This window comes from Sinocyclocheilus anshuiensis, unplaced genomic scaffold, assembly GCF_001515605.1.
Source record: "Sinocyclocheilus anshuiensis isolate Anshui unplaced genomic scaffold, SAMN03320099.WGS_v1.1 scaffold874, whole genome shotgun sequence".
NCBI classification, from domain to species: domain Eukaryota; kingdom Metazoa; phylum Chordata; class Actinopteri; order Cypriniformes; family Cyprinidae; genus Sinocyclocheilus; species Sinocyclocheilus anshuiensis.
This window is the reverse complement of record NW_015538065.1, coordinates 614528-625552: the sequence shown is the minus strand read 5'-3', so window position 1 is coordinate 625552 and position 11025 is coordinate 614528. Positions and strand designations below refer to the sequence as shown.

The following is an 11025-nucleotide window of genomic DNA, read 5'->3' as shown; positions in this document are numbered from 1 at the left end:
GTATATATATATATATATATATATATATATACTGTATCTGAGAATCAGAATTCTCCATTTTCATAATGGTGTTACTAAATGCATTTATTTTACTTTGTCTCTGTGATTTTTAGTTAGGTTGTCCTAATCAGTCTTGTTATTGTTAACTAAAATTAAAAACTATTTTAAAAACTTCTCTGATAAATAAAATAAAGCTGAAATAAATTATAAAATATTACATGGAAAAACTTACAAAGGTTAAACCTTGACAACTAAAATTGGAAGTAATTAATAAATTAAGGTAATTGATTATCGATAATTATCGAGAAAGAGAGATGACAGTTGTGTGTGTGTGTGTGTGTGTGTGTGTGTGTGTGCGTGCGCGCGCGAGTGATGTGTGTGGGTTTGTTTGCATCAATTCAAGCAGCACATTAATATAGAACGGGGATTAAACTGACTTGGAATTACCTGTGCATTAAACGGTTTTACTGCATACCTGCCAGCCAATCAGAATAGAGTATTCAGACAGACCATGGTATAAAACAAAATAAAAATATTAAAAACTTAATAAAAATGACAAACATAAATTTAATCTAAAACTAGACTAAAATGTAAAAAAAAAAAGGTATGTTTACAAAAATATAAACTAATTCTTAATAAATACTTCAAGAGTCCATAAATAATACTAAACACTGTGGCCTATCTTTGTTGATAATTGTTTAGTGAAATCAGGCTAATTTGATCATTTTGTTGACTGATGAGACTGTTTTTCTCTTGCTGTAGGGTTGGAATATCTTGTAGTTGGACATGAGGATGTGAAAAGAGGGCGTCCTATGGTTAACATGAAGAGTATAGTGAAGCCATGGAGACCCAGCTTGAGCCGAAAAGTTCATCAGCTTCTGAAAACCAAATGTAGCTGAGAGACACACGGTCAGAGAGACATTGAATATGTATCTTCCGTGGCACACGTTAACTTCGCCTTTATTTGATTATGATCATTCTTCATGCTCTGAATCATACTAATGCTTTAAAACAGCGGTTCTCAACCTTTTTGACTCTAAGACCCTCCTATCAATTTGATATGCACCTCTGGTACTTCTGTTAATAATAAATGAACTTGAATGAACTTCATATGACAGTTCAGTTTTGTAAATTGGGTTGTGTCTGTGTTTTTAAGTGTTTTATTTTGGATTATGTGAATATAATTACATTGATATCATCTTAAAATTATGTCAATGTAATTGATATAATTTTTGGTTGAGAGCCACTGCTTTAAAGGCAGCTGTGTGGATGTATTTGCTAGCTGTCAGATGAATACTAGGACTGTACAGAATGTATAATATATATATGTATGTGTATGTATATATAAAATAATATATGTAGTTTTTTATATCATAACTAACCATGTAAATAGCATGCATTTTGTACACATGAAAATACAATGCTCATATGCAATATAACTTTCCTATGGTTATGTCACCGTTTTAAGTTTGTGGCCTTAATATGTACATTTTTACTACCAACCAAGACCACAAGGTGTCAGCCTATGATCATATTAATGATTATGTACAAATATATTCACAAGAACACGTATTCAGATGTGAAACGTGCTGATTTATTGCTGAAACAAATAAGACTCAGGCTAGCTTAAAAAAAAAAGCACAAAATGTCAAAAATCTAGACTTTTTCACATTGTTGCTTAAAAACCACAATGAAAACTCATCACTATTTATGTATTTATTTATTTACCACATTATTTTCATTACATCTTAAAACATTACATATTAAAACAAGATAACCTATAGTCTCTCTTAATATAAAATACAAAACTATAAAACTTTTACATTAATAATTCAAAACCAGGGATTGCTCAATATCAGGCAACCCCACGTGATGGGCGGAGCTAACGCTGGTCCATGAGGCCCCGCCCCGCCTGCATCCGCACCTCTTGGCAGACGCGCAGATTGGCGTGCTGCGATGTCGCTTTCCGCAATGAGGACGTTGATGGAATTACAATCAAACTAAAACATGTCCGAAGTAAGAAAATTCACAAAAAGGTTGAGCAAACCTGGAACGGCTGCGGAGCTCAGACAAAGTGTGTCGGAGGCGGTGAGGACGTCCATTGCTGTGGTTAGTAACTCAAGAGCGTCCCGTCTCTCGCTTTGGGCAGTGCGTCTGTACGTTAGGCTGTGTCTCAACAAGTAGTGAGCTACCTACCTAGGCGGCGTTTTTTGACATCACAGGGGCGTGCATTCTGTCTAAGTAGTCAGCTCACTAGATATTGAGACAGGCTTAGTCTATTATCAGACCTCGAGCTGTTAAGTCTTGCTTGTAGTCATTTTTGTTTCTTGCAACCGGCGTTGTAATTATTATTGAAACACGTGCCAGACTGCTGAGGCATAACGTCTCGTGCCTTCCAGGCAATCACACCAGCACAGCTTCAACATCTGTCTTACACATCACATAGACCGCAGTTGAAACCTTCTGCATATAAACACTGACATATGCATTGATTTAAATACAAAATTAGGGATCTGCTCAGCAAAAAAAGCCGGTAGTTAGGCGATCCTGACTGTGTCCTAAAGATAGAAAAGATATTGTTCTGTGGGCTCCTACTGGAACCACATGGAGCATCCTTTTGCCTTTGTGTAAGGAGTCATGTGCATGTGCTCATGCACCAGTCCAAGAGCAGAGCCTATCCTTTCTTTCTGCCTTTATTAAACCATTGAGAAATTATCCGAGGAGGAGAACAGAAATGTGTTGTTAATGTTTTAGGGAGGATATAATTTCTCAGCACTACTGATGGCTCTAATGAATGCTTAGTGCTGAGAAATTATATTTTTAACCAGCCATATGTCATGAGCCTGAGATTTTCTATAAGTGTAATGACTATAGGTCTGTAATGGCCTATGATTGTCAGTTTGATTGTGGTTTCAACTTTCCAGGGAGACAGACAACAAATGGCACACTATGGAGATTGCAGATCCGTTGTGTTTCCCTTGAGAATACCCTTAGGCTGCTCAGCTATGCTTCCTGTGTCCTTTGCATGTGCTGAATAAAGTATTTGTCTCATCTTTCCTCTTTTTCTCTTTTGCTCATTGTGCAATTGCAGAAATTTGGCCAAAATGAAGATATGAGTGACCTTTTTTGTTATTATTGGTGCTCATTGTCTTACTTAAAGACCCAGTAGAATTGATTAACGAGAGCTGCGCGCTTACTTTTTTTAAGTTTTGGTGGCATATATTGAAGGCTTCATCCCTTATTTTTGTAAATAGCAGCCTAGTTGGTTTCAAGTGGTACTGGGGGAGGGGCATTCTCATTCAAGAGAGCATTTGATTGGACCAAAATGTGTGTAGTGCAGGATGAGTCATCAAGATTTTTTGCTCTGTTTCGCCAAAAGAATATGACTGTTTATTTTAAATGTGTATATTATCTAAAAGTGTACACTTGCATATTGTACTAGTGACATTTTTTCAAGGCATTTTGTAAGTTTGTATTCTCCTGGTTGCCTCGATAGCAAGCCAATAGGGTTTGTCTTTTGCACTTTTGGATAAGTGCAGAAAATAAGCCAAAGTTTATGATTCTAACACATTTTGTTCATCATGATAAACTTCTCAAATGAACACAATTGCTATGAATATTAATGTCTAAATACAGAAGTAACAAGCTAGGCCTACTTCTAACAGGAGGTTTTGGTGGCATATTTCGAAGGCCTCATCCCTTATTTTTTCAAATAGCCAATAAGTTTGTAGTCATGTGTCAGCTATGAATATAAATTGTTACTTGGTTTCTGGTGGTAAAAGTGGGAGGGACATTCTCATTCAAGAGAGCATTTGATTGGACAGAAATCTGCGTAGTGCAGGATGAGTCATCAAGGTTTTTTGCTGTTTTTTTTTCCAAAAGAACATGTACATTTTAAATGTGCATATTATCTAAAAGTGAATTTTATTAATGTTTTTGAGTACATAGCATATAGAGTGATGCAAGTATGATGTCTTTTGTTAACACAGAAGTTTGCATTACCCTGGTTCCCGTGACAAAACTATTGTCTATTGATATTCTATTGACTGTTGGATAATTGCAGAATATGAGCTCTGTGACAAACAAAATTTATGATTCGTGCACGTTCTGTTCATCATGATAATCTTCACAGATGAACACATCTATTATTAATTTTGAAGCCTATAACAATCGCCATAGAAGTAAAAAGCTAAAGGTAGGCTATAAACTGACTACACCATGTTTGCATGACTTCTTCACCATCACCAGTAAGCTTCAGACAAATCTTTTATATTTAAAAAAAAAATCAATTTGATATATGTATTTAAAATGTTAGAACGTGTGAATTATAATAGTTTTCAAGAGCACAATTATAAACACGAGGCTGCAAAATTGGACCAGTAAGTACATTAATTTTGTGTGATGATGTTTAAAGGGATAGTTCACCCAAAATTAATGATTCTGTCATTAATTACTCACCCTTGATAGTTCACCCAAAAATGAAAATTCTGTCATTAATTACTCACCCTTGTGTTGTTCCAAACCCATAAGACCTTCATTCATCTTCGGAACACAAATTAAGATATTTTTGATGGAATCTGAGAGCTCTCTGACCCTCCCATAGACAGCAAGGATCCTTACACAATCAAGGTCCAGAAACGTAGCAAGGAGATCGGTAAAATAGTCCATGTGACATTAGGGGTTCAACCATAATTATACGAAGCTACGAGAATGCTTTTTGTGCGCACAGAAAACAATAATAACATAATTTATTCAGCAATTCTTCTTCCCGAGTTACCGTCTTCCGCCATTTTGGAGAGTGCCCCAGAACGTAATCAACGTAATGAGCGTTGTTAACGTTCAGCATGTGCGCGCATCTCAGATTTCATCAAAAATATCTTAATTTGTGTTCCAAAGATGAACGAAGGTCTTACGGGTTTGGAACAACACGAGGGTGAGTAATTAATGACAGAATTTTCTAGGGCTGTCGCGAGTCGTCGATTTTATTAGACTATTCAATTTTTAAAAATCTTCGACTTAATTTTGCTCGTGTCAACTAACCGGCAAAATACCGGAAGTGGCGTATTTCATGGACGAGAATCCATAAAACACTTTATTAGTCTGTTTCCCAAGGCTGCATGATATATTAAACCCATTTAAAAATCATAATTAAGCATAATTGTGAATTTGCAAATGCTACGATTTAATTAAATAATTAAATGCAATGCAGTTCTAATACAGTATATGCGCTTTAATTATTTACATGTGTGTAGGTTAAGTACGTGCGTCACACAGCGGCTCCATTCACCATAGTTCCACAGGAACTGTTATCATTTACATGTGTGGAGCGTCTCAAACTCCATCTCTGCATGTTGTTGTGAGTTTGGGTTTATTATAACGTTCATCTGGGAACGCAACGAGCGCCATTTAATCAGATTTGTAAGGTAAATCATTTATAAATCTATATGCAAACACAGGAGAATACATCGCGGTTTCAAAATAAAAGCTCAAGCCCTCACTCTGAGTTTACATGTTTTGATGTCCACATATTCTTTAGTAATTTTAAAGGCTATTGTTCACTTACATCTATTTTTATTACCACAAAAAAATAATTATAATTATAGGGCCCTATGAAATCCATTTTATTTCCAAATTCAGTTTTTTTCCATTTTCATTTTTCTATACTCTGTTTTAATGGTTAAATTAAATTGTATTAATCAAAAAGCCTGTCTAATTAATTGAGTTTTACAGTTTTATCTTTACCAAATTCTGTTTTCCATTATTTTCTGGATTCCATTTGAATGGTTCCATTAAATTTTAATAATCAAAAGCATCTCCAATTAATAGATTTTTTCTTTTCTTTTTTCAGAAATACTGCACATTTACATTTTTCTCCTAACTAAATTCTGGTAAATAACATTTCTGGTAAATACTCCTTTAAAAAGTGTTTTTTGATTATAATTTTATTATTGGTAGACTAGAACACGTGGATATGTTGTCATTCTTACACTATAATACTGAACTTTGATTTCAGTGATTTGGACTATGAGATGGACACTTCTTGGACAGCTTCTTGCACTCTATGTTGCACTTTACTTTTGTTTTAAAAAAAGGATTTCATAGAAATTTGGATTTCATTTGGTTTAATAAAATATAGTTTAATAAAATATTCGTAAGTAAAATTGTTGATTTTTTTGCGGGAAATTAATTGTGTAGATTAATCGATTAATCGATAAATTAGTCGATAGATTAATCGAAATAAAAATAGTAGTTAGTGGCAGCCCTAGAATTTTCATTTTTGGGTGAACTAACCCTTTAATGTCCCTGACAACCTCTCTAATCATTTAGTCACTGTTTAGCAACCACCTTTTTCAAGACACGTAAAAAATCAGTGGGGTATTATCAATGTATTTTTATTTTGTAGAATAAAACGTGAAAATATGTTGAGCTTGTGTTAACCACAGACCTTACTTTAGGCATTTAACCAAAAGCCCATTCAAATAACCCATTGACTCATTTCTGGTCTTTAGGGCTCATTACTGTGGCACTCTATAGATGGCCATTAAACTCTTTAAAGCGAAAACTGACCCCATTTACTTTATAAATGCATCTTTATTGGAAGGGACCCTTCGGTGCATTTTATTTAAAAGAAAAAAATGTCTTTGTCTTTATAATCTAAACATATTCCTTTTCCATTTTGACATTGTGCTAATGTTGATAATGCTAACTAAAAATAGCTGCTTAGGCACCATTTTAGCAAATAGCAATTCATATTGACTTTAAATATGGGACAGTTGTGGTCGAATTTTACAATGTGTATTACTGAGTCACAATAATTTACGCTGTGTGTTTTTACACAGGACTCACTGGATATAAATATTTCAAGATGCTTTCAAATGGTGGGCCTCAAATGCTCACAGATCTACAGAGCATGTGGTCCTCCATTTACAAGACAAGATAAGCTGTTCAAAAGCCTTGTAATGACACAAAAAAGAGATCAGATGTGTGTTTGCATAACTTCAGACGGAGACCGTGGTCGTTCAGTTCAGATGTTGGCGTATGTGTTTACACACAGTGGCATAATGCACATCAGCTGAGGAGCTCTTTCTGTATGCTTCGCCAAAGACTCACATCTGGGAAGTACATTAACCACCCTGGAGACGTGCTCCAGTCGCAGTTTCTGTACAGCTTTAAGTCGCCCACTTTGTCGTCCTTCACATTTTCATGTTGCGTTCTTGCATACGGAAATAACATGACTGAAACGTGTGTGTGGCGCCAACGCCCATCGGCTTGTGAACGGGCAGTAAATTGGCTCATGTTTCCCTTTACCTCAGTCTGTGGTTTGTTGGCCTGTGATTCTTCTTCTTCTACAGTTCCTCTCTGTCCTCAACAGGATTGCCCTTTTTTAAATTATCTGAGGCCTTGTGGTGGTTTTCGCAAGGGTTGGGTTATTTTTGGCTATAGGAAACTGGTCCTACCACGGTATGGTAGCTTAATCTTGGCCCTGAGATTTTAACCCCTGTCTTGCAGCGATTAAGGACAGGACTTGGATTGGGGAAGTTGGAGTAATTTGGTTTGAAAGGGCAGTTGAGAGAGAGTACAGCCACAAGCCAGCAGAACTGAGCTGAAACACAAGCTCTGTTGCAGTGGGAGCTGGACTGGCTGTGGTTTTCTTGCCTCTATGTGGTATGTCACATGACAGGAAGTTGCTGCTGAAACACTTGCATTGGTTGTCAGCTCATACGTGTGTGCTTGAGAAACACAGGAAGCATTTATGTGTAGAGATGGTATTGATGTATGACTGTTTTTGTCTGGGTATATTTAGGCCGTTATTTCCCCCTCGGTATTCGGCCAATCACAACGCACTGGATAGCTGGCCAATCAGTGCGTGAGTTCCTCGCTTTTCAGACCGATGAACTTTGTAAAAATCGACGCGTTTTAGAAAGTCGAGGCATAGAGGAGAAACAATAATGTACAGTATGTGGAAAATAATGTGTTTTTTGAACCTTAAACCGCATAAACATATTTCATTACACCAAATACACAAAATAATGTTCTTTTTAGCAACATAATATGACCCCTTTAAGCAAGATATACTGTATAATAAAAGCAAAATATATAGTGCAAATTGAATTGGGATCAGTACAATTTTTTTGAAAGAAATTACTTCTATTCAGCAAGGATGTATTGACTTAAAGTGACAGTCACATTGTTACAAAAGATTTCCATTTCAAATAAAACTGTTTATTATTATAAAAAATAATAAGAAATGTTTCTTGAGAACCAAATCAGCATATTAACATGATTTCTGAAGGATCACGTGACACTGAAGACTGAACTCATGGCTTTATTTATTTTTTATTGCAAATTAAATTTGACTTTTTTTTTCTTTTTTTTTTTAATCCAGTTAAGCATTTTCTGCAGCTAGGAAGGTAGGAAACATTTTCACAGCATGATTTCTAAAAAGGATTAGTTTGAAATTGCTTTAATTTGGACTCATTTCATTCCGTTTGATTTCAGCTGAAATATTCACAAAAGACCTGTGTGATTATGGGTTCAAGCCCCTCTGATCCTGTCAAAGCTGAACCTTCCTCTCTTCATATCTCTGACTGCTCATAGTTTATTTTCAGCAAAAACACCTTTAGCAAAAGGTTAAAGTCATAAATTGAAGGTTTTGGCAAGTTGCTGGCAAGTCAGCTGAAATGTCATCTGTTTGGTATGGAGAAACATGGGTCAAAAGAGTGCAAAAGATCAAGTCCACTGCCCGTCTCTTCTGTCCATCCCACATGGTTTGTTTTGGTGAAAACACTTTCTCATCCATGGGCTAAACTCTTTGAATGAGTATCAGAGCATGACACAGGCATGTCAGCTGAGTCAGGAGTGTGTGTTTAAGCTTTAACACATGTTTCTCGTTTAGAAGGAACTTGAAAAGAGAAAGCACTTGGGAGAAAGCTCTGAACTTCAAAAGCTGAACAAATAAGAAATCGGAAATCCTGTGGCAGATTTTTGCTTTGCTAATGTTGTAGAGGGGCTGATAAATTCACAGACAGAGCTGTCAAATCTGTGTAGGCTACACAACAGATAAAGCAAATCTGAATAATTACAGTGTGCATTGCTTTAGTATGTTCAGTAGCAGTAATAAAGAGTGACACAAACATTGACTGTGGACATCACAGGCCTTTTGAGGGAAACTGTATAAATTCATGGATCCGTCCTGTGTGTTTGCAGGAGCAGCCCAAGATCATCGAGCCGCTGGACTATGAGAATGTGGTGTTCCAGAGGAAAGCTCAGATCCACAGTGATCCACAGAGAGACCTGCTGCTGTGGCCAGCTGATGATGTATCAGTGAGTCATTTCACAAGCACATTTCCTGCCGTTTATTTGTTTGACTCATTTTCAAAGTCCTCATCCTTGTGCTGCCACCATATGAATCTGATTTTCAGCTACCTGTCTATTATTATCTATCATTTTTCATTCATTTTATCTATCTATCTATCCTTTTGCCATTCTATCTATCTATCCTTTTGCCTATCTATCTTTCTTTCTGTCTGTCTGTCGTTCTATCTATCTATCTATCTATCTATCTATCTATCTGTCTGTCTGTCTGTCGTTTGATGTTCTATCTATCTATCTATCTATCTATCATTTGTTCATTCGTTCATTCGATGTTCTATATCTATCTATCTATCTATCGTTCGTTCGTTCGTTCGTTCGTTTGTTCGATGGTCTATATCTAACTATCGTTCGTTCTTTCGATGTTCTATATCTATCTATCTATCTATCTATTGTTCGTTCGTTCGTTCGATGGTCTATATCTAACTATCATTTGTTCGTTCGATGTTGTATATCTATCTATCTGTCTATCTGTCTGTCTGTCTATGTATATATGTCTAATATTTCTTTTAGAAAATACTATTTCTACACAAAACGATGAATGTAGGAAAGATTTCATGTACATAAATCCCACAAATTACTTTGAATCACAAATTAAACATGCCAGTCAAAATGTTATCCTATAATTTGTGGAATGTACTAAAAATGTACCATATTTTTCTTGTAAGATGCTGACACATATTCTGTATATCTGCATATGAGCAATAATTATTTTCTAATGGAGTCACTTCTTTAAATGTGCTTATGAAGCTTTCTGGAATTTCATCCTACAGATTCCAGCGAATCTTCTTCTGAGAGTGGAGAGATGTTGGGCCACACCAACCAATGACCCTTACAGCAACATTCAGTATACCTTCATCAGGGACAGGTCTGGGACATAGGTTTTAGCCTTTGCCTATCAAGCATTTAATTTTAGTGATTTAAAAACTTATTTTGTTTATTAACTCCCTTCTATTGTCCTCTGTGTAAATGCCCTCCTTCACAGCTTCATTAGTCTTTTGCTCAGGTTTTAAATGCTTAATTCAGTCATAATTATAACCAGAGGTGTGAAAGGATGTTGTTGAGATCATCATGTGACGACCATCAGCAGCGTATGTTTCATTTTTAGAGCTGTGCTTGTCCTTGACTACCCAAAGAGATTCTCCACCAGGAAAAAAACTATGAAGCGTGTAGTTTCTGTGAAGAATAGAGAAAACCGATCCAACATAATTATCATTCCCTTGAGTACAAATATCACGCTGACTAACATTTCTCTTCACATCAGCTGTCCAGTGTTGTGGAATGACCAGACACTGGCTGTGATGAAGAATGGTCAAGGACCAGAAGCTCTGTTCAGGATACAAATGTTCAAGTTTGTTGGCAGCTCCTACACAGATGTTTTCCTGCACTGCAAAGTCCAGATCTGTCATAACACAGGAGGAGTGTGCCAGCCTGTGAGTTCCCAAGTCATCAAGGCTGCATTGGTTTGTTTAAATAAAAACACAGTAAAAACAGTAATATCGTGAAATATTATTACAATTTAAAAAAACTGTTTTCTATTTTAATATATTCCAAAATGAAATGTATTCCTGTGATGCTAAGCTGAATGTTCAGCATCATTACTCCAGTCTTCAGTGGCACATGATCCTTCAGAAATCATTCTAATATGCTGAT

General features: G+C 36.0%; 2 protein-coding genes across 3 annotated transcripts in view; both read left to right on the top strand.

The window, feature by feature from the left end:
* Nucleotides 1-1235, top strand: part of LOC107683517 (netrin-4-like) — a 13096-nt gene extending 11861 nt beyond the window's left edge. Inside the window, exon 10 of the mRNA XM_016479573.1 lies at nucleotides 763-1235. Within this exon, the coding sequence (XP_016335059.1) occupies nucleotides 763-899 (137 nt within the window). The 3' untranslated portion in view covers nucleotides 900-1235. The remainder of the gene's footprint in view (nucleotides 1-762) is intronic.
* Nucleotides 1236-1918: 683 nt separating this feature from the next.
* Nucleotides 1919-11025, top strand: part of LOC107683516 (dedicator of cytokinesis protein 11-like) — a 76166-nt gene continuing 67059 nt past the window's right edge. For both annotated transcript variants that reach the window (XM_016479572.1, XM_016479571.1), the window contains exons 1-2: nucleotides 1919-2109; nucleotides 9208-9324. In XM_016479572.1, coding sequence (XP_016335058.1) covers nucleotides 2008-2109; nucleotides 9208-9324 — 219 coding nt within the window. In that variant the 5' untranslated portion in view covers nucleotides 1919-2007. The remainder of the gene's footprint in view (nucleotides 2110-9207; nucleotides 9325-11025) is intronic.